We start from the raw sequence: 25,549 nt of genomic DNA, 5'->3' as shown, positions 1-25,549 counted from the left end.
AATTTAAAATTCAAAAGATGGAAATTCTGCTGTTTTATTGAATTTCCTTTGATTACAAAGAATTGGACCAATGTTAAAGAAAATGTTGTCTTATGCTTACTTTTTTTCACAGAATTCTATAATGCATGAAGAAACATTACATTTACCAGGTTCAAATATTCAAAAGCTGGTGTAATTGTTTTACTTTCTCTCATAATCCTTAAACCTTTCACTGTAATAACAATTGCATCAACCTGGATATTATGCTGCCCTCTGGTGTTCACTATGACCATAAATCATGCAATAACAATCCAGAGGAGCAATTAATTATCAAAAGCATAAAAGAGCTACATATACCTTGTACCCATGAGAAGTTGGATGTAAAGAGTAAATTTGCACCAACACAAATCAGAACAAATTTATTCATTTGTTACTCCATGTAGGGAATCAAGCTTCAAGTCATTATACAAAATGTGACTTCTTTATTCATTTTGGAAACTTGTCAACAGTAATAGAGAAGACAAGACCAGTGACCTTGATGGTGTTTACTGTAGCTTATGGGCATTGTGCTTACTGTAAATAGCCTATAGTATAGGACATTAACTTTCTTTTGATTCAAACTTGTGCTGTAAGATTGGCAGTATTCAGAAATTTTATGAGGAATAAATACATACATACGATATACTAGATTACAGGTTCAAACCTTCTAAGGAATACATAGTTTGCTTCATTTCTTAAACATGGGATCCTCTTCTGTGTTTTCATATCATGGGTATCGTGATTAAAAAGGAGAACAATGTAATGTAACGCATTTTTAAAAGGGTGAATTCAGATATGTTGTACAGTTTATTGATTTACCACCGCTTTTGACCATTAATAAAACATGTGATGGAAAAATATTTCTATCATATTCTAAGAAGTATGGCTTACCATTTTGTTAGGAGTGACTGAGAATCATTTTGATGACATGTTTGATCATATGGGACACACACTATATGGCCTACATTTTTGTGGAACCCTGACGCTGACACTCATATGTGCTTTATGAACATCCCATTCCAGATTTGTCCCGCCTTTGCTGTTATTATAACCTCTACTCTACGCGGAAGTCTTTTTTCTAGATCTTGGCGTGTTGGTGTGAGCACAAGACTATGACTCCAACTTTGGCCAACCATGTCTTTACACTTTGTGCTTAAGGGCATTGTCATGCTGGGATTTTTTGAGGCTTCTTAGCACAAGTAAAAGGGAATATTGTCATGCTACAGCATACAAAGGCATACAAAGGCATTCTAGACAATTGTGTGGCAAATGTTTAATGAAGTGTAACTTTTACAGTCAGGTGTCCACATACTTTTAGCCATATAGTGCACATTAGCAGGGGTTGGTATATCTTTGATTTTATTTTTTCCAAATTCATACACTGAAAGCTTATTTAATTGAACTCATTCAAATGCGAACATTCGTTCCATGTTACGGGTCAGGGCCGTTCTACTCGAGCTGCTGTATCGCTGTACTTAAAATTCCCATTAGTGCCAACAGTCTCGTGAGATTCTACATTTACAGTTACAGCATTTAGCAGATACCCTTACCCAGAGTGACTTACATTTTACTTCAATTTATACAACTGAGGGTTAAGGGTCGTGCTCAGGGGCCCAGCAGTGGCAGCTTAGTGGACCTGGTATTCAAACTCATGACCTTCTGGTCAGACGTCCAACACCTTAAACACTAGGCTACAACATCCCCAGATACTAATGTAATTGGCTTACGCTAAAGATGCATGAATTACTCATTCTAGATAATTAAATGTATTAATTAGAAACTGTTTAAGATTTGTATAAGCAATGAAATCACATGATGCTGGAAATCTTTATGTAAACTATAGGTAATAAGTACCCATACCAATACTTCTTTTATGTTCATCATATAGAAAGAAAGTACAGAAGCAGGAAACCATCACTTGAAGATGTTATTCATCTGATATACTGTACCTGAATTCACCCTGTGTCTGTTAAAGGCTGACTTCTTAAATACTGAGCCCTCTGGAGCTCATTTTCAAGAGTGACGACCTAATTCAGACTGCTGAATGTGTCTGAACTGGACATGTCCTTATTCACTCCATTTGTTTTGTTTTTATTTGTGTCTTTATTTCAGTCATCTAGGTCTCTCTGATCAGACGAGGCGCTGGGAAACAGAACGTCACTGTCTAGTGACGCATTACTGCCAAGACCAGGAACGCGCCCACGCAGAAGGAAGTGAGTTCGCCGCTGATGGAGGCGCTGCTGCTCCTGCTTCAGCTCCACGTAGGACCGGGAGAATGTGTGGAAGATGGATGTCACGGGGAAAGCCATCAGTAGGATGCCGCTCAGGATGCTGCTGAGCGCCACCACCTGGCCAGGTATGCTGCGTGGCACCATATCACCGTAGCCTACTGTCGTCATTGTGATCACGGCCCACCAGTACGTGGCTGGGATGCTGCTGAACTCCTGCGTGGCAGTCACCTCGTTCTCGATGAGGTACAGGAGAGGGGAAAAGAGTGCGATTGCAACGCATAGGAACAGCAGGAGCAGGCCGAACTCACGCGTGCAGCGGCGTGCGGTAAGGCCAAGCGTCTGAAGGCCAAGCGAATGACGCGCCAAACGCATCACGTACAGGATGCGCAGAGCCCGAAGGACACGCAAAACAAGCCCTACTTTGTCCAGATAGCTGCTGCCTGAGCCTGTGGAAGTGCCGTCCACAGCCAGGGTGATGTAGTAGGGTAAGATGGCAACCACGTCAATCAGATTAAGCGGGCGACGGAGGAAGGCCAGCTTGCTGCGGTCCTGAATGAAGCGCAGTGTGAACTCCAGAGAAAACCACGCCACACACACTGTCTCCACGATGAAGATGTTGTAGCACATCTGGGAGCATTTGCCCTACAACATGCAACAGAAGCAATTAGTATTTCATATCTTTTAAAATAAAGTGCTGTTACAATGCAGTTTAGTTTTCACACGTGATTATGTGGGTAAAATGTGACCGGGGGAAAAAACATACAAATGCGTTTCACTATTGAGTAATGAAACGTTAATTCAAGTAAACACGTGACACCGTGTGAATAAAAAGAATGAATCCAGAATGAAACAGGTAAAAAAAAAAAAAAAAAAAAAAAAAGACCACCACACATGAGAACATAAAATGTCTAAAAATACGTGATTGACATCTGTTAACATTTATAATGTAGCCATAAGAAATCATCTTAGTCTCAGCTTTTCCCATTTGCAATGCTGAAAACACAACAGCAGAGGGAAGCAGTACCCAGCACTTTGCCACTTTACCCACACAACATATTCCAGCACTTTACCACTAGACCATATATTCCCTTTTCTTAGCTTTTTCATCCATTAAAAATGTTTTCTTTATTAGCAATAACCAGTTCTATGTCCACTCATGAGATTTTGCGCCTTTCCACAAATTAGCTGTGTCTGTCATAGAAATTCCACCACAGAATCATATGAAGTCATATAATGATAAGCATATCAAATATTAATAGTTAAAATGCTGTTCTGTAAATATAGTATCATATATCAAAATGGCCATTTTTAAACCACATTCCAGATTTGGTATAGGTTGTTTATTCATATGAGTGGATTTAAATAAAATCCACAATCAAGTATACAAATGTATAAATGGCCATAGGTCAGAGGTTCACATGAGCACAATTTATGAACATCTACATCATAGGAATTTAGGCTGTAAGAAAATTCACAGAAAAGTAGAACGGTGGTGTAAATATTGACTAGGATGCTCTTGGTGGGGTTAAAAAAACAACAACAACTGCATATTGAATTTTTTTCAAATTCTACATATACATGTGAACAGAGTGAATAGTACTTATTCTTCTGCCATTCAAAAACAGACTGACTATAAAAATAAAAAGGAGATTATGAACAAACGTTCATAAGGTTTACTGTCTACAGATTAAGCGTTGTTTTAATACTACAACCATTTTCTACATTTGTCTTATTCAGTGCCATTTTCTGTACTGCATACGCATCTTCATTCTTATCAATTTCAATATCGCCCAAAATCAATAACATCCAGATTGTACCTTGGCAAAATCTGCCCATCAGCAATGTGTTGATTTGCTCTGCAAAAATGTTTGTGTGATGATGCCTGCATAGGAAACATTAGAAATGACTAAGCATATTGCCGTTCTAACAAGGTTTCCACAGATGAGCAAAGGACATTGCTATTACATGTCTCCTGGGAAGAAACCCCAGACCATCTCATTCGTAATTGTAGATTGAGATGATTTAATATCCCTATCCTTTTTTTTATTACAGGTGGTCCTGAATCCAGCACTTCTTCTGATGTTCTCTTTAGAAGAAAGACTTTAGTGTTATGAAACAAACTCCCACAAATGCAGAATTAGGCTAAGTGGTACTGAGGTATTAAAGTGATGCATTAAGCTCAGTGCATTTACTACTTGCTGCAGAAAAGGTCAAATGTGAAATTATACACGTGTTGAAAGCTTAGGATAAAATCGAATTGTTTATTTTAACCATACACAATGTTGAAGCTTTTGCCAAGGTAGAAAAATGTTTGAGTAAGTCATAATATAATTAAATTGCCCTGTTACTCTTTATATCTGACAGTAGCCATTAATATTCATGTGGCGTCTAAATTCAATTAGCATGAAAAGCTGCTGAATCTGAAAATCTGTGTAACTGCAACACTTTCATGGTTTAAATTTTTCTTGTACCGAATGTCCCTGTAAAACTGTTCTGTTCTGTTCTAAGAAATGATACAGTGTATGCATCATTTGGGGAATTCTTTTTCACCAGGAAGACTGAACAAGTTGTATACTTCCTGTCCCTCTTCAAGACTTGGTGTAGCTGAAACACAACGTGGGAATTTAGGTGTATGCAAAGGGATATCATGCTGTGTAGGTGTTACCACTATAGAGCATTAAATCAAGCTATTTGTTCGCTGTGTCTGCAACAACAAAGGGCCAAAGTGGATTAATTACCACAGGGAATACATGATTACTAAATGCAGACTGTTTTCATTAATCATGAATGACATTATATCTGAGATTTGCTAGTTGGTGTTGTTCGGGGGAACATTTAAACATGTACAGTAGACACTAAATGATACTGATATAAGATTGGTGATTGCCTTTTAAATTTGCCTTTTGAAGCAAGATTTAAACAAAAATCTTGTAGCTGTTGCAACAATTGTACAGGATGTCTTTGTATGCTGCAGAATTAAACATGTCATTCACTGGAACTAAGAAACTTAGCTCAAACTTATTTCAGTGTGACAATGTGACTGTGCACAAAGCAAGAAGCTGAACACAACCCATTTGAACACGCTTAGATTAATTGAAATGCGGACTGTGTCCCAGATGTCTGACATCAGTGCCTGACCACACTAAGGCTCTAGTAGCTGAATGGACAAAGCCACAAAGCCACAGTTCAATATCTAGTGGAGGTTATTATAATTGTAAAGAGAGCACTAAATCCAATGGGATGTTCAAAAAGCACATATTGGTGTTAAGCGGTTAAATGTTCAGAAACTTTTTGGCCATATACAGTAGTGTACAATTCCTTCAAGATTGCAACCATACTGTACTGTATATCAGGGGTGACAAAAGTCCAGCTCAGATGCAGCTCATGGACAGATGTTAACCAGCTTCTGTAATAGAACGCATGAAAGGTAATCTGCACAAGTCGGCGCAACATGCTGAAGTTTTTCCTTTCACCTGAAAGGTGGCAGCCGACTGTGTTAAAATAGATAGCTGAAGTTCACAAGCCTATTCTTCCTCCTCTGAATACACCTTTACTCTGCTCCTACTCTATATGTTACTCTGACTTCCAACGATGATAACACTGTCCTGGAAATTAAATAATTTCCTGTTATTTTTTGGATATGGAGATTCCTGAATGTTTCTGGTGTTTTCTGTTAAAGCAGCGATTAGTCTAAAGGTGAATAAACTTTACCAGGCCAGCTCACTAAAGGAGTGAAGTCACAGGACATAAAAAATGTGTGCGTACTTCTGCTAGTGTTTACTGTTGCTTTGGGCTGAATTTAAGATTTATTTTTTTAATACCCAGGCTATGTAATCAAATCTGCTGCATTTGTCACAATAAAGAACAAATTGTTGTAAGGTCCATATTAGGATGGGGCCAATATCTGCATTTTTTTTTTTATTGTATCTTACAATTCCTCCATAATATGAAATCATAACATGCACATACGCCAGTGTTTTACAGTTTTGATGAAACAGGACCACTGTAGGGACCACTGCAGAACCCTGGCATGTACGATTGGGAAGGAGGTCAAGCTTTTTGTTTCTTAAATTTTTACCTCTTTGCATTTAGTTTTTATGCTTTTCACCATTTTCGATGATACAACACATAGAATTAATCTCAGCTATCTTTTTCTGGTGCAAGGCATTCCCTAAAAGACAAATAAGCCAAATACAAATTAATTCACCATGATCACACATGGATATCATCACATGTCATACAGCTGATATTTGACCAGGTTCATGCTACTTCACAAACCCATATTTTTCACTGTTTGTTTTATGTGTATATTTAACAAAAATTAAAAATATGTTGCTGTGGATAAAGGTGTCTGACAAATGCCATAAATGTAAATGTAATTATACTATTAACTATATTTACATGCCTAAATGTTCATATATCAAAATTCCACATGGGCCGATTTTTAAAAAGAAAATAGCCCTACATAATGATGTTAATACAATTTTTCACTCGATTTGTATAGTTGGTCAAACATGATCTTTCCAATAATTAAGTTTAAAAATGTATGTGAAAAAAATGCCTGGTTAAAATCTGGTGGGTGAGAATTCAGCATAGAAAAATAGCTATTGTGAAATACTAATGTTTACTTGCTAAAGAATGCTACTATTCTGGGCAGGATGTCAGTATTTGCTCATTTCACATTTGCATCATCCTGGGAATCATCCAAGCTGCTTAGTAGGATGCCTGAAGCTTTCATATAAGTTTCATTCAAATGGGTCTTTCAAGCATGGTGAATTTAATTCAGCTACTTAAACTTAGACTCAGGTTCTAGTAAATCAAATAAATCTAAATAATCAAATTTACCATGCACTACATGTCTAGTCTTTTTATATTTCATTGAAATACTAGTGAAAATATAAATCACATAGAGCTAGAGCTCTTAAATCCTGAACGTTATTTGTGACCAATACATAGTGAACTTAATTATGGATTGATTGTTCTGCAGGTATGCTGTTGTAGTAAATTCAGGAACTTACAGCTTCTTCCTCCTCTCTCATGGCAGGCATGGTGCTTATAGATAGATTAATGGCTGTAATGGTGACAAAGAGCACTGAGAGGCAAGCGAAGATCTTTCCAGGGAGACCCGAGTGCGGCCTTTCCACCATGTCCCTTAGCTTGACCATGCAGAGGCCAAGTCGAGATTCTCTATCCAGTGCTTTTTCCCTACCACCTCTGTCACTTTCATCATCTTCCACTTCTTCATCTTCCTCTGCCACCCTCTCAAGCTCATCACGCTCCTCTATGCGCTGAATCAGACGTCTTCTGCAGCACCACTCCAGCTTTTCCTCTGGGACACCCCAGTACAGCAGTTCTTCCTGGAAGGACAGAGCACAAGTGTCCCTCAAAGCACGCAGCTTGCCGGCACGCAGGAATGTCAAGATGGCTCTGAAAGCACACGGGCTTCGGTCAAAGAAGAACTCATTGTGTGCTACATCGTAATCGTCGCACACACACATGATCTCGTCAAAGCTTGTACACAGACGCAAACGGCCTAGCCGTGACAGTGGGAAGTCATCCAGGGTGCTCCATGGCAACTGGTAGCGCAGGCCACCCACATTGATGATGGCATGCAAGCGATGGGTGCCAGGCAAGAGGCTGGCATCCGAATCAGGATCCTTGGCAAGACACCGGGCTCGTTTGTAATAAACACCCTTAAGGGCTTCGCTTTCCTGGATGGGTGGTGGGTTCAGTGAGGTGTCCGAGATGCAGCTTAAGGCACTGTAGTCATAGTCTGAGCCATCGCCAGCCAGTAAAGTCATCTTTCACCCAGACACCTCCAATCTCACAGCGCCTCACATGCCTGGAGGCCAGCAATTATTCACTGGCTTTCACCTACACAAGGGAATGATGAACAAATGAATTAGTATACAGTCCATATGCATAAAGCCAAATCCAAAATTATCCACCCATCAAAGAATGAGTAAAAACTATATAAAGTAAATAAACTAAACTTTTAAAAATCGAAGCTACCCAAATTTAATATTAAATATTAAAAACAAAATGTATTTATTTTAATATTTTGTAAAGTAATATATTTTTATTTTTATTCTTTGGGGAAATACAATGCATCTGGACAACTATGCTGTTCCTTTATTATCTAGCAAGATGTGACTTTTATCGCATGGTTGGTGTAAAGATTGATGGCATCAATATCTTAAGCCTAAACCCAAGCCACAGGAATTAAGATCTGATCTAATCTCCAAAGATTATTCATTAAGAGATAGATACTGAGTTTAAATGTATATCTAAATCAATACAGAAATATTTGAAGGAACACAATATCGTGGGGCATTGTGTCTCTGTATACAAACTTATGTTGCTTATGGACATGAAATAAGTCATTGGCTGTTCAGCAGTAATAAGAAATAGTTAGTAACAGGTAGTGCATTTTATCAGTGAACCCAAATGTACACTTTAAAATATGGCTAGATGAATATTATATGACTAAAATGTTCTCATGGCGAAGAACATTACACTAACTCAAATAAATAGAGTATTCCCTAACAGCTGTCTACGGCTATTTTAACCATGCTGCCCTTAGTTTCCTAATTTAATTTTGAACATTTCATATTACCAATTAGAAATTTCAGTTTTCTTGTCATTCTGCATGGTACAAAGGGTATAAAAACATACAAACACACTGAATTCTTTATAATGAAATTCAACTATGTACCATACAATTTATGGCAGAAAGTTTTTTTTTTTTTGTTGTTTTTTTTTGGACAACTGACCATCACACCCTTATAACAGCCTTCCCCTCCACAATAGTGTAGAAAATCTATGTATGCTGTAGAATTGCAATATCTCATTCATTGAAGCTAAGAGGCTCAAACCTGTTCCATAACAATGCCCCTGTGTACAAAACATACTGTAGAACATGAAGACATGGTTAGCCAAGAGACTTTCTCACCAGACATTAGCATGCTGACTATCTAGGTATTGTATTCTAAGCTCGATTGTTTGTGCCTAACCCTGGAAAGTCTGGTTACTTTTTTCAGTTTGATCCTGAGTTATATCAAGTGTAGGGTTTCACATTCTTCTCATGCTTTTTTGGTTTCCTCCAGATTATCTTGTTTCCTCTACATGTTCAAGAAACATACTAGTTGGCAGGCTGATTATGCTAAATTGGCTGTACTGTAGGTATGAATGTGTGTGTGTGTGTGTGTGTGTGTGTGTGTGTGTGTGTGTGTGTGTGTGTGTGTGTGTGTCTGTGTGTGTGTGTGTGTGTGTGTGTGTGTGTGTGTTTGAATGGTGTACAAGGTTAAGAAATGCTCCAGATCCGGCATAAACTTACTGAAGATGAATGAATGAGTAAATTTGACTGGTCAAATTTACACAGCATGGGAATGGGAACTGAATAATATTTTTTTTTGGATATCTAAAAAAATGACTGAATCTGATTTGTGAAAAATGAATGTAGATGCTTAAATAATAATAATAATAAAAAAAAACACACTTTTAATATGAATCTCTAAACATGGAAATAAACGGCTTTGATTTAAGTTAATTAATTAAAGCAAATAAATACAGATGTGTTATGGCAAATGTTTCAATTGCTATAAATTTTGTAATGTTTACATTTCTTTGTTAAAAATGTTAATGGATAAAACAGATAAAACTGTCTTTTTTCTTGCTTTCATAACAGAGCCTCACATGTACAGTATAGTATAGTATCCTGTGTAATCCTTCAGACATTGTAAGGTTTGCTGCAGAGTACATTTCCTTTGTAAAGGAATGAGTGCTATCTTATGTGACCACTGCAACTCTAATTACCCGCCCAAAAGAGCTTGTGGAACAAACAGCTAATGGTATTATACTGAGTGCTTGGGTGTAGAGAACTGCTTCCTCTGTAATGCACCAAAACGCACTTTTCTAATAGTGCCACTGCCCTTCAGCTCAGCACCAGGGCCACTGCTGGCTTTTTAGGGAATGGATTGTGATTGTGAATCAGCGTCTTAAAGTTTGAGAAACTGGAGCATCCTTGTGGAGGTCCTTAAACCACATTTGTATAAATTAAATAATTGTAAATGGCTCTGTATATATATATATATATATATATATATATATATATATATATATATATATATATATATATATATATATATATATATATATATGTGTATATATATATATATATATATATATAAATGACAATGTAGTTTCTGATGCAAAGAATACTATATGCATGCTCTGAACACATTCATCCATACATAAAATATTATCATTATAATATGCATTTGCAGAATGCATTTATCCAAGTCTAATCTAGTAGAGACTTTACGTCATCAAGATTTATCAATTTAAGATTTTAAAGATTTTTCAATATACGATTTAATAATTGATATAAGTACTTATTTATGTTTACATGTCCTTTTGACAATACAACTAAACATACAACTAAACAGTAATCATAAACCGATACTAATAAATGCACATATCTTTAGCAATGCATTCCAGACCATGGTTACAAAGGCATTTCACACCACAGTAGCTCAACAACTCGGCCGGTGTCCAAACTAATTAAATTAATTACTGTGATTAAGAAGCAGTTGGTTCACAAGTCACAAATTAGTGTCTGTACCACAGCACATTCATGCTAAAATCAGGGATTAAGATAGGGGTCTTTGGATGACTAAAGCCAGGGCAAAAATGCGTCACTGGATGCTTATTAGGCACCTGCACTGTCAGTCAGCACAAGATAATGATTACATTTGGCCTTTTATTTCCGGCCCTGTCAAATTATGCCCTTTGTGCTATTGGGCAAGGTCTGCTGTGTCAACGCTCTCCCATTGCTTACATTTCTTGCCACCCTTCAATCCTATGGAGGGCTGTATGCTACAAGGGAGGAACAATTACATGGGAGGGAAGCATAGACACATACTGACGATAATGTGTAACAGAAGAAGGCAGTCTCAACAGTTACTGACACTGTGGTTAAGAGAACCAAAATATCCAAGCACTTTGTTTCAATAGAAACCTTTAAGGTAGAAAGATGCAGTGTTTTATTATAGACCTGTTATGTTTCCCAGACTGGCCCTCAGGGCAATTTAGCTTTAATAATTAACAAATTGAACTCAATACTGCTTGGCTACACACATTCATATATGTACTGTGCTGTATATGTAATTTATTTCCCTTCCTAAAGAACAGGAGGGTCTGTTCCATCAAACCGAGTATGTAGTATAAAGTGAGGTTAATGTAAGCAGATGTTTCATTACACATAAAAAGGATGTGTGTGTGCCGAGGCACCATGTCTGTTTTACATCAAAATGGTGGTGACTGTAGTGAGGATGTTGCTGTTTTTGCTGTGACCTTCTGAACTTGTTAGATTGTCTTGTCTGTCTTGAGTCTCAGGTTCCAGTGAAAATGAAGGGACATGCAGGCACAAAACGTAAGATTTAGTAAAGTAAGATTTATTGGATCTTTACACAATCATTAAAGAGAGATCAGTCTAACAGGCTTTCAGTCTTCACACAAATGCACTTTCTGCTAACTATTATACTCCTGAAGGAAAAAAGACTGTCTGCTAATCTCTCTCTCAATGTGTGTGCCGAGGCATCAAGGTCATGTACAGTAGAGGCTGGGCCTTTCAATCATGGCTAATAAGAACTGTAATATAACTAAAAATACTTATACAATCCTTCACCTGATCTGATGAAGATAAATTGAAATAAGGTATTACAGTTTGACAACTTGACAAGTTACTTTAATATTGTAGATACTTGCAAGTTATTTAACCGAAAAGTCTCTAAACACTGATTCAATAAGGATCTGATTCACCGCATTGAACTGAAAGAGACAAATAGCCTTGAGTAACCAACAGGACATGCTGCATATAACCTTTTCAACTATTATTAGAAGTGTAGCAATAAACTACAGTACATTGTAAACTACATTTTTACTGTTTACAATATATTTTTAATCAGTGTGATGTGTAGCGACCTGTCACTGTGGAGAAAATAGTTTACCTCAAACGACTTGATCTAAAAAAAGAATAATGCCTCTACCTTGTAATGGGAAATGTGATTAAACTAAGGTATTCACTACTGGCCAACACTAAGATTAACACCTTTAAAGAAAGGGTGTCAGAAACACAGGGTTGAAGCTCCCACCAGTTTCCACAACCACACCCCCAATCATTTACACATTGCTACATGCCAATTGGTATGGAAGTGGGCGAAGGAGATTCAGTTTCATAAGCTGAATTTACCCCCTGTGAAATGCCTTTCCAGCACTCTGAAGGCTTACCAGAAATGATAAACAATTCAATAAGTGTCTGTACAACTCCCCAATAATATATATATTAAACTTACAATTGGTGTAGTGCATACACTACTTCTTTGGGGTAACCTAATTTCAAGTTTAGGTTCTTTGTCACATACAGTTTGTTATACAATGCAAAGGTTTAAAAAAAATACTCCATAAATATTCATTCAAATCATGAATATGACCATCAAGGGGCCAGTCTATTCTTTCTCTAAATCGCTTCTACTGGGTTATGGGGAACCTGGAGCCTAATCCATTAGACTCAGAGCACAAGGAAGGGTACACTATGGACAGGACACCAGTCTATCACAGGTCCCAACTGCACACTCACTACAGACAATTTAGAGAGCCTTTATACTGTACTGTATTTATCAGCTTACAATTCATGTTTTTGGCCTCGGGAGGAAACTGGAGTACCTGGAGGAAACCCCAGAGGCATGGGGACAACATGGAAACCACAAACCTGCTAACCACTAAACCAGCATGTCCACATTTCAAATAGTGAAGACACATAAGGCATAGACATATTTTTTATACAGGAAAAATATCTTAACTTTGCATTGCAATATGCACGTCAAATCTGATATATATATATGTGTGTACACGAATGCCTTGATTTACAGTATTGTAGTTTGAAGGTCGAAGGTTCAAGGGTCTTTATTGTCATTACCACCATATGTGCAGACATACAGAGGAATAGAAATACAGTTTCTCTTCTGTTATATTATGTGTTTCATTAGTATGTGATGTGTGTGATGCGTGTTCTGTTGGAATGAATAATATGTTAGAACAGTCAAGGTCCTTGTAAGAGCAGCTTAGCATGTCTGTGAATCAAAGATTCTAAAAAAATTAAGCCTGATCAGAGGGCCTATTCAAATCTTCAATCACTTGTGGAAAGTAGCTCTTCCAGAAACACTGTGTTGATTCTTAAACTGCAGTAGCAATTGCCTGAGCACAGGAGTGAGAAAAGGCTGTGGTTTGTGTACCTTTTTTGTCCTGCTTGCCTTCTGTCTGCATTACCAGATGTAACTGAGGGCATCACTAAAGCATAAGCAAAGCAAAGATAGATAGTCTTATGCAGTCGAGTCGAGAGCTCTCACTCTCTCCCTATCTCTCTCTGTAGCAGTGAGATCACAACATTGCTCAAGGGCTTATCCTCTGCAATTGCTTTGGACTCACAGGTTTGAGATTTTGTTTGAAACAACTAGTATATCTTCCCACTTCATACTGTTCCACTCACAGATGGTCTCTGGGTCCATCTCATTGTTCATGCTGCTACCTCAAACATGCCCCAGGTCATTTACACTTGCTGATGCTTACCAAAATGGTGTAAACAAGATTTACTGAAATTAATGGTTGGTATAAAAATGCTTGAAGAACCACTAGCATTTCAACAATCCAGTCGAGTCATTATACCATGTTGTATGTGAAGATAAAGTGGTCATCGAAATTGTCTTCTCAAACTCAGGTACTACTGATCATTCAAATAATTTGTTGTTTCACCACAGGGGATGCAACTGATGATAGACTCGTACAAAAAATGCAACCGATGACAGACCAGTAATAAGAATCATTTATTCATTTAATCTTCAGTAAGTGCGTTATCCTGTTAAGGACTGTAGATGACCTATCCCGAGAACACTGGGCATGTGTTCTATAGCATAATGCACATGAATACAAATTCATTTACCCTTATTTAGAATAGGCAATTTACCTACCAGCATGTTTTTGGGAAGTAGAAGGCAACCAAAGAACCTGGAGCAAACCAACATGGACATAGTGAAAACATGAAGCTCCTCACAGACAGTAAGCAAAGTTCAGGATTAAACCCTGGAGCTGTGAGGTGGAAATAATAGCTTGTGTCATTATGGTTAACCCACGTGAGAGTAACATAAAATAAGTTTCAGCACACTAAATTTGCATCTGATATTTATGTTTTTGCATGTTCAAAAATGAATCAAACATTTTAGACAAATTGTAAAGGTGCTATGTCTGTCATGTAGGGTATGCTCTGATTGATGTAACTTCCACTTATCAGAATATCTAGCTCTTTACTACCATGACCTTTTCAAAACAATATCCTTTCAGACCTTCAGACACACTCAAAATATGTCTTGGCTCATTGATTTAAATGTTTCTCTCCAAACCTATGCAAATGTAAATTCTAATGTTGCGTTACTGGTTGCCTGGTTAATGTTCAAGGCTGTAACTCAGTCTATTTGTCACTGTTGGACACTGTTTTCCTGCTTCCTGGTGAGAATGCTTGGCAACCCTGGTCCACCCCATCCCACGCATTTCATGCTCTGAGCAGTTGCCTCCCACCTATCCGGCTCCAATTCTTTGTTCACATCCTGGATCTTTTATTTCTTTTTCTCCATGACTTCTGCTCTCTGTTCTCCCACTCACCAAGGCTCCTTACCCTTGAATGGATCCTCTGGGACATTTCGCTGGAGGACTTTCTGCTTTCTCCACATGCTAGAGTGTGTAGTGATCTCTTTTTTCCTATAAGTGCTGTTGTTCAGATTTTTGTATTGAACTGATCTGTCATGGCTCAATTCTCTTAATTTTGTCCCTGAAATTTCTTGTGGACTGCAAAAAACATTTGATGAAATTCCAGTATATATGCAACCAGTATCTGTCATTTTATGAATATTTATGAGAATGCAGTCATTTAAACAGAACATTCGGTCAACAAGTCAAAAGGGAACTCGTTCCATTTTAACCTCTACACAACCTTGCAGATGGAAGCAAGACGACCTTATATGAGAAAAAAACGGAAAACCTACAATAAATCCACTTGCCGCCTTTGTACTCTGTTGAAAAGTCCTTCATAGCCCCTTTAGAGCACCGACATGGTGAATATACAAGAAGATATATTTTTGCGCCGTGCCTCAGGCTACACACGAACATCTCTTGGGCAATATCTTCTCTTATAATTCTTCTTTGAACACACAACACATGTCAAAATCAGTTTCAAATGTTAAAATGTTTAGGCCAATATATGCCTGTAGCCAAAATCACATCGTAAGACCTTGGCTTGTACCCTCTAAGGCAGAGAGGAAAGTACACATTTTTTTAGACGTTGTGGGTGGAATTAATAAATCGCTGAATATATTGAAAAGAGCAGCTTTCAGGGCTACAATTGCATTCCCAGCCTTTATCATGGCCGACCATAGATAAAGAAGCAGTGGATATTCTCTGTGGATGTATACGTCTCCGTATCTGCACTGAGCTTAACCTTTGGCACAGTGATGCTTCTGTTTCAGGCTGATTTTTGGATGATTCATTCTCAGAATATGTATACTGTGTGCTGCTGTGTACATCCCCAGTTATAGTCAGTTTATTAGCATGTGTCTACGGTTGTGTAATGTATCTAGATCGATTAATTTCCATTTACAATTAAAGATGCATCACTATATAAAAGTCACTCATTTTATATCGTATTTATCCAGTAATATTTTATATCTAAATTAAAAATGATAAAATAATTGGATAGCAACACATTTCTTCCATTATTTAGCCCTGAATTTCAGTGCGAGAGATTTCAGCTAGATAAGAACATTCCCCTCGTTGATCCTGAAAATTTACTAATGTTTCCCAGCTTCTTTCTATTATGAGTTTTTGTTTTCTTTTTGTATCATTTGTCAAGTCTTACCAGTGGATTGTAGTGGCTGTTGTAGCAAAATACCTGACATCAAATTGTCTATTATTCTCTCTTTGTGGTCCTTGAAACCTCTATGCCTATATACTGTAGTCATATGCTATAGTATATATATATACAGTAATCCCTCGCCACTTCGCGGTTCAAGTTTCACGGTTCAAGTTTCACAGCCTCAGTGCATCACTGATTTTTCAAAAGTATTCATCGAAAAATAAAAATAAAAACGGTTTCCCAGGATGCCAGACAAAGAGAGAAACTCTCTCAGAGGCTTTGTACATACCCACAGGCTCTCAGACAAGGTACATGACGGGTTCCCGGCACGAGATCTGAGCTCATTGGCTGCGCATCATCGCATCCTCTCCCAGCTTCTTCCCTTGTTGTATCTCGCCACTCTCGTTCACGCTGTCAACTGTGTCTCGCGTATTGTGTTCGAAATTAACTTTTCGTTAAGCCCTCACAATGCCTCCTAAGTGCCGTGCCCCTGCGAAAGATTTCTCTAGTGAGCCCAAGAGAAAGAGGAAGATGATGACTATCAGTGAAAAGGTCAAACTTAGGGCCAATCCTACTTCGCGGATTTTCACCTATCGCGAGGGGTTCCAGTCCCCATTAACCGCGATAAAGGAGGGATCACTGTATACTATATACCAGTCTATATACAGTAGTATATATCACATATATATCAGTCCTGTGTTTTTTCCTTCAAGACTGAGAAAAGATTCTTCCATTATCCAGTGTAGTGGTCTAACCTCTTAGATTATTTGTTGTTGCCAGGCTTGGCAATGTTTCTCTTTTGAACTATTTATATTAGAAAGTTGTTTTTGTGTGTGATTCATTTATGTTTCTATTTTGTTGCCTACCTTAAAGGCATCTGTGATTCTTTGGTCAGTATATTAAGAAACAGCAGTAGCTGAGGCCACTGTAAGCCTCAAAGGTAGATCTTTTGTGTACACCTTTGTACAAAAACATGTAATTGTCCAAGAAACTGAGATATCAATAGTTTTTTTTACCTCACATGGCCCATATAAGATTGAACAGACTTTCTTTGCTTTCAACAACTAACAACTAACGATTACTGATAAAGAGAATCTTTTTCTTGAAAAAAGTCAATTCCATTATTATGCCAGACAATTTTTAGGATTTATGCTTGTACCTTTTTATACACAGACATGAAGTATGTAACCTTGAGGTGTGTAACAATGGAACCTGATTAAGCTCAGGCTATATTCACATCAAATCTAAAGGCTAAAAGTAGTAATTAACTAGACAAGGTAGGAGAAACCATATAAATGTTATGTATTAATCCTGTTATTGTATAAACTCCTCATTTTGTTTCTGTATAAGAACTCACAAAGAATTTTAGCACTTCAGACAGATGAAATAAGAAAAAAATCCTACAGTTTAAGCTCTCTTGTAGTCAAGCTAATGTGGGTGATATAATTAACAGGAACAAACATTTATGGGTTTTTACAGCTACTGAATAAGCCAGTTATGGTCTAGATTATTCATCAACCATCTGTAACAAAAAGGTCAACCCTGCCTTTTCTTTAATTTAGCATGTTCTTAATAAATGGCCCTGCCTTTCATTATTTTTGTAATTAAGTTTTAAGGAAAACTGTAAGTTAATAACTGTAAGTGTTTAGTGTCCTCTCCTGTTATTGACTATCACATGTATCCGTTGATGATGACCATGTAACACTACAATATTTTCAGTCATCATACATTTGATGGTTTTTCAGACAATGGGAATAACATGGAGGAAGCCATATATGAAAATGTGAGTTGTCAGAAAGTAATCTGAGCTCCGGGTTGAACCTGGGACCCAATACACCGTTATACACAATCGGGGTGTATAAAAAGATTAACCTGAATTCTGGTCTGAGATTAGAAGATGGCATCATGTTTCATCATGAAAAATGAACATTTACAGAAACTGGTCACAAATAATGGAGAAAATTGAAGTAAACTAGAGCAGTCAGATATTTTTTGGTGTTGTTTCTCTTTTCTGGAAATTGTTTGAGATTTGTTCTGAATATTATATTGCCTCCTCTCTGTTTTAACTTCATGCCATTTATCTCTAGATCATGAACCTGTACTCACACAAAACCACAACATAAAAAATACACAAGACTTTATGCACCAGCCACATGCATTAACATAACTTCTGTCCAGTTATAGTCCATCCTGGGTGGGTGACAGCAAACGCAAACCAGTAAGCTCATTGCTTTCTGGGTGGATACACTCCATTATGTCAAAGTACTTCCCGGAATTGAGACTATGGTGGTCTGTGGTGGGGGAAATTGCATTGTGCTAGGATATCGAAAGGAAGATGACATGGGACCTGTGGTGAGATGAATGGTGAGTTTGGGAAGGGCCAGTAAAAATATTGAGCATTATTTGATGGTGTCAGTGACCTTTGAGAAGACTGGAGTGCACTTTAGCAGATAAGATGGATTAAAATGGCCCTTAAACTGCTGAAGAATGAGCAGTGAGCACTGTGTGAGCGGTGAGCACACGCAAACACTGAGCAAAAGGTGAAGTAATGGATTTGGAGCCCCTGCAATCCTACAAATGCCATCTAAACATTTCCTCCTGCCTACATGAACTTTAATGTGCCTAAATGTGATGGTCATTGATTGATCTTTCACTAGTGGCTAAAATATTATGGGGAAAGTTAATGGCTTAGTAGCATACTGTAACTGGATAGAGAATCATGACATAACTTGTCTGCGTTTAATTAGTTCCTGCAGTCCAATTCCAACTCACTTAATTACCCTGATTAATGTTTCATTATGATTATACCACAAAAATAGAAACCAGACAACCATTTATGAGAAGACCAATGCAAAAAAATGTAAGAAAAAAATGAGCTTGTGTAGGCAGATTTTAGATATGCATGGAAAGATTCAAGCATAACAGAGTAATTGAGCATGTTGTAACTGCAGGTCAGTGTACAATTTTAACATGATGTCCAGACAGCCCATGATCTAAAAAAACTGAGAATTGTGATCGATAATTATGCCTGTGGTGTACTGCACACTGTTCGATGGCCATCGAGGTACAAAAAGCAATTAGCTGAATATAATATAATGAAATTTAAGGCTTGTACAGTACATGGTAAAAAAAAGGCTGCAAATAATCAGACTACATCACTTCCAAGGAGATGAGCCTTTTAAGCTGTGTAAACGAGTTGGACATTATTGACTTGAAGTCAAAAGTCAGAATCATCTTCTAGCTGAAAATGGCCATTAAAAGATCAAAGGTATGGATCGAAAAGCATTAATGTTCAAAGAGTATAACCAGATATAAAATACATTAGTACATTTTGCACTTTCTCTAATGATTAAAAACACTCTAACTTGAATATCGTCATGGCTGTCCTCAAGTCACACCACATGATCGCAAAATGCACCACACAGTTCTGTTGGTACCAGATTGACATGTATGTTTAATAAGCACAATTTATCTTGTACAACATTCAGGGTCTAGCTTTTGTATATTGTATTCTGCTTTCTGGACCTGCCTGATCCATCCTCATGCCCTACTTCTGGTTGGAGTTCTCATCAATTGGCCATCCATTGGACAACCTAGTGATACATGGGATTGCTGTAAAGAGTACCACTTTGAAACCATGGAGACAGCTTTGGACTGCAATTTCCATGAACAGTTTCCATTTAAGTTTCCATCAGTGAAACTTCAACAAAATAGATTCGTGTTAAAACTAGAGAGAATTTCCTGGTAGCACAATTGCACTTTTTTTTTTTTTTTTTTTTTTTTTTTACCAAGGACGACACAGTAATAGAATTGAAATGATCTAGTGTCACCCAGATGGGGATGAGATTCCTTTTGAGTCTGGTTCCTCTCAAGGTTTCTCCTAATATTTAGAGTAGTGTTTACTTTAGATTATACAACATTAGTTGGATAAACCAATAACACTGACAATACAGTTGACAGTTTTGTGAATGTAAACACTAAATAATAGGAGCTTGAGAGCCAAAACACTTTATTCACACACTTTATATATGTTATTCAGTTGCACAAATTTACTGAATCCTTTCATTATTCAGTACAATGGATATATATATATATATATATATATATATATATATATATATATATATATATATATATATATATATATATATATATATATATCCATTGTACTGAATCAGAAGTATATATATATATATATATATATATATATATATATATATATATATATATATATATATATATATATACTTCTGATGGTTTCTAAAGACATGAATAAACTAGCTTGATAACAGTATGAATCACATCCATTCTACTCCTAAACTATGGAACTACTGAAATGATGAGCGTTCATTTTGATCAATGTCAGAACTTGACTTCAACTGTGTTCAGGGGCGTTCACTTTTGCTTTTGTACTTCCACCAGGTGGAAGGTCTAGACTTTATTGGCATTTATCAGACACCTTTATCCAGAGTGACTTAAATTTCATCTCATTTTATACAACTGAGAAACTATGAGTTAAGGGCCTTGCTCTAAGGCCCAGAAGTCGCAGCTTGGTTGACCTGGGATTTGAGCTTGCAACCTTGTGATCAAAAGTCCAACACTTTAACCGCTACCACATCCCATAGATAATCTACAAATTTATATGGGGTGCTGAGCATGCTGCCTTGAGAACATCTATCATCCTGAAAGGGGAGCAAAACAACAGATCTCTTATATCTGTCAAACAACATTTTTTTTAAACTATCCCCTAATAGACGTAAGTTGTGAATGAGTGCTTGTTAAAGATTAGAATTTGTTAAAAGCCTGATATTAAGTACATGCTTGGGCTCTGTCCTATCTGCACCTAAGGACACACTACCACTAGCTTGAAAGGCTCCCCTGTGGTGTCTAACTTCCCACAGGAATAACAAAAATAGCAACCAATAAATGAGCAAAAAAACCCCAAAAACATTAAGTGCACTGATTCTAATTTTTATCTTACAAACTGTTGTAGAAAGGACATTAATTACATTTATATTATTTTTTGTCCAGTGTCATCCAAATGAGGATGAGGGTCCCTTCTGATCCTGGTTTCTCTCAAGGTTTCTTCCTCATATCTTCTAAGGGAGATTTTCCTTTCCACAGTCTCCATGGGTTTGCTCATTAGGAATAGATGTTAGAGATAAATAGTCATTTAATTTTAAGCTTTACAATTGTATTGTTTCTATATTTCTGCAGAGCTGCTTTGAGACAATGTGAATTGTTTAATGTGCAATACAACAACATTGAATTGAATTATTCAGTGCTTTCATACTCACCTGTTTTTTTTTTTTTTGTTTTTTTTGCTGTTTTTTTTTTTTTTTTGTGGAAGCCAAATCATTGATCAATTTATTCTATTTTTTACTGTGAGAGTTAACTGAAGATAGTTTTCACAGGATAAGAGTGTGCACATGATACTATAGATACAAAACCCTCAGCTAGAGGTAAACTCATTTTCATCGTACTTGTTTCCATACTTGAAATTCATGACATGCAAATCGCAATCTTTCCCACCCGCAAGCTAGCCATTAGAGCTATTGCAAACATTGCTCTCTGGGAGTTGGAAGTTGTTGTGAAGGTTGATGGCTGGGTGGGTGTTCAGACTGATGTCCTATAAGTGCTATACCTCCTCCGATTAATGTATAGCTACTAGCTTTTTTTTTTTTTATTATTTTACAAAAGCTGTCTCTTCACTGATGGCTAGCAATGATGACCCTTTGCATCTGGGGAGAGAACATTCTGAACATTTCCACTTATTCACAGGGCGAGTTGCTGCTCACTCAGACACCATGCTTTGCAAGAAAAAGTAATTATATGGTGCATTTAGATAAAAGTGACTTATGCCTAAAAAATTCCAAGCCACCAGGAGAGAGATTTATTATTAATACGTTTTGATGAGAATAATGTCATTTTACCCAACATTAAGGTAACATGAATCAATAATGCCACACATTGTAATTAGGCATGGATATGCATAAAATAAAAAAATACATTTGCAGCATTTGCCATAGAACAAAATGCCTCATAGTCAAAATAATATTTATTTTTAATGAAACCCAAAATTTATTTTATCTTCTGAAACCCAAAAATCCAGCTCAGGAAAGAGTCCTAGACCCGATGGATGGAATGTGTTAAATGAGGGGGAATAATCAATTCTGCAGTCTGGTGGCACCTTAGGACTAGAGTCTGACACTCCTGCAATATAACAATGTTAACCGATGTTGAATAAATATTATTCTGCCACTCTGAGTAATATTCTTGTTTCTATGCCTGTGATAAAACGGACGGATCTCAGAAGTGTGTGACTCCAGACATCTTTTCATCTGCAACAAAAAATCATATTCTTCCTCAAGTGCAATTTTTTTCCTGATGACCAAACATTATCAATACTTCTGTCTCGGAAGCAGAACAGCACAATTTTGTGGTTTTCAAATTTTGGACACAACACAAAAACCCAACACTTAGAACTTCAGCTATACAGTATATCAACTCACAGAAGTGGTTTTAATGCCTAATGATGTAGTATTGATGCATCTTAGAAGCTTGTATTACTTCTAAAAGCAATTTATTATCATGGAAATAACCACACCATCATAAGGAAAAAAATATAAGCAGTGAGGCAGAACAAATGTAATTTTTTTCTTCTTATTTGAATGTTAATCTTTTCATTAAATCAAGCTTATCATAAATGTGAGTCATAAGGATGTGATACAAGAACATCTACACCACCATCTGCAACAAATGTCTAATATTAATCACTTCCATATGGTACTTTTGTACACGTTTGTAGTGTGCAAGATGGTTGTTGTATAAGTATATGGTGCAATAACACCATACCGTCACTTACAGGCTACTTTAATAGGAACACTGCTCATTTACGCAATTATTCTGTTCAGCCAATCAGGTGACAGCTGCACAGTGCATCAAATCGTGCAGCTACAGGTCAGTTAATGTTCACATGAAACATCAGATTGGCGAAAAGCGTTATCCCTGTGACTTAAAGTGTGGCATGCATATTGGTCCCAGATGGGCTGGTTTGAGTATTTCGGAAACTCCTGGGGTTTTCACACACAACAGTCTTTTTAACAGAATGCTGAGGGAAAACAATATTCTTACAGTGAGTGGCAGTTAACACTGAACACCACTTTTCCACCATTTATATGTGCAAAATCTATAGACTGTTGTGCCAGGAGATCATAATATTGGCATGAGTCTCTCTCTCTCATTTTATATGCATATATGTGTATGTATACATTACGTGTGTGTGTGTGTGTGTGTGTGTGTGTGTGTGTGTGTGTGTGTGTGTGTGTGTGTGTGTGTGTGTGTGTGTGTGTGTGTGTACTACCTCTGAAACTGGACCCTGGGCTTTCTTACCAACAGACCACAATCTGTTAGGATCAACTACCACACTTTCTCCATCCTAATCTTAAACACTGGTGTACCTCAGGGCTGTGTGCTGAGCCCAATGCTCTACTCCCTTTTCACCCAAGACTGAATTCCTGTGCATGGCTCTATGTTCATAATCAAGTTTGCAGATGATACCACGGTGGTTGGCCTGATCACTGGTGATGATGAGACTACCTACAGGGATGAGGTTCAGAGCATAGCAATGTGGTGTGCCAACAACAACCTTGCTCTCAACGCCCAGAAGACAAAAGAGCTAATTGTAGACCACTGGCAAACTAAGAAGGACCATGCACACACTCCCATCCACACTGATGGAGCTGAAGTAGAGCATATGACTAGTTTGAAGTTCCTCTGTGTCAATCTCTCTGAGGATCTTTCTTGGACCCTCACCACATCTATTCTGTTCAGGAATGTGCAACAGCACCTTTATTTCCTTAGGGAAGCTCACATGGCCCCCCCACATCATGTTGAACTTCTAATGCTCACTATCGAAAGCATTCTTACAAACCTGCATCTTAGACTCAAAGTCCAACTGCAGTGGCTAGTGAAAACTACCTAATACATCACTGGTGTTGGACTACCTTCTATCAAAGTCATTCACCACAAACACTGCCTAAGGAGAGTGAGAAGTATTCTCAAAGACTCCTCTCACCCAAATGTGTACTATTTACTCCTCTCCCATGTGGGAGACATTATAGGAGTCTTCTTTCTTGCACCAGCAGACTCAGGAAGTTTCTTTCCCTTAGCTGTCAGCCTACTGAATTCTAATCCCAGATTCTGAACATTAGATTCTAGAAGGACCACCTAATGTGTAAAAAAAAATTCTCTGTCTCCCTTGCATACTTACAATGTTCTCTAGTATGCCTCCTGATATTTTGCACATTCCTTTGCACACTTCTATTTCCTAACACCTTTTACACTGTTCAGACCACTGGTCTACAGAAATACGCTATCGATATACTTCACTCTGATCATTTATCTTCGTGTTATATTTGTTTATTTGCACCTTATGTAATATTTAGTTATGTGCATTGAACTGGTCTCAGCTTTTTTACCTCATTAATTGCACTATGTACAATAATGTATATATACATATATATTGTATATATAGTGTATTACTTATATTTATTTATATGCATTTGTATTTGCATTTCTGGTTAGATACTATCTGAATTTCATTGTCTCTGTACTTGTACTCTGCACAATGGCAATAAAGTTGAATCTAATCTAACATATAAAGCACATGTTCATTAGTTGTGTACGTAACATCATGATGCACATATATAAAATGCTTAACTTTTTTGACTAGTTAGTAGTTATACAGTTTTTTATACATATATATTTGGAAGGTGTGATTTTATTAATGAATAATGAATTTATATTACAAGGGAGAACGCAGTTCTCACATAATTGTCTGTGTCTATCAGATGAAGTAACAGATCTTGTTTTTCTGAAATAAAGCATCGACTTGTCTAGAGTCTATAACCAGAGTTTCTACACACAGATGAAATACAACAATTTACCAACAAAAAAAAAAACACTACTACATAATGACACAATTCCAGTTACTAAATGTTTAACTGAAGTACACATGCAATTTGTTTTGCAGTTGAAACTGAAACTAAACCCACAAGAAAGGATGCAAGACTTGAACGCACTTACCACAGGGTTGGTCCGGTTTGTCTGCAGCCGAATGTGCTCATCGTGTTTATGTATTTGAAAAGATGAAGGTCAGAGGAGAGAAGATAAAGGTCACAGAGGAGAAGAAAAGGAGCACTTGTGAGCTGCTGCTCTGAGCTTCAACTCCACTTCGTCTGTGTTGTTCAGTGAGTGCTAGCGGCACATCTGAGGAACATAAGCAACAGGCTACAGCTCCCCGCCCTCGCTCGCTCACACTCACACACATCAACAGCTC

At 37.3% G+C, this 25,549-nt stretch overlaps 1 protein-coding gene across 1 annotated transcript; it reads right to left on the bottom strand.

Moving 5' to 3' along the window:
• Positions 1-32: 32 nt before the first annotated feature.
• On the bottom strand, positions 33-25,433 carry kcng1 (potassium voltage-gated channel, subfamily G, member 1). Its single transcript, XM_027144628.2, has 3 exons — positions 25,297-25,433; positions 7,268-8,123; positions 33-2,891 (listed from the first exon to the last, which is right to left on the bottom strand). The coding sequence occupies exons 2-3, from the start codon at positions 8,048-8,050 to the stop codon at positions 2,127-2,129; spliced, it is 1,548 nt and encodes a 515-aa protein (XP_027000429.1). The 5' UTR covers positions 8,051-8,123; positions 25,297-25,433; the 3' UTR covers positions 33-2,126.
• Positions 25,434-25,549: the final 116 nt, after the last annotated feature.

The sequence above is a fragment of the Tachysurus fulvidraco genome, chromosome 23, assembly GCF_022655615.1.
Source record: "Tachysurus fulvidraco isolate hzauxx_2018 chromosome 23, HZAU_PFXX_2.0, whole genome shotgun sequence".
Lineage (NCBI taxonomy): Eukaryota > Metazoa > Chordata > Actinopteri > Siluriformes > Bagridae > Tachysurus > Tachysurus fulvidraco.
This window is presented reverse-complemented; position numbering and strand designations above follow the sequence as displayed.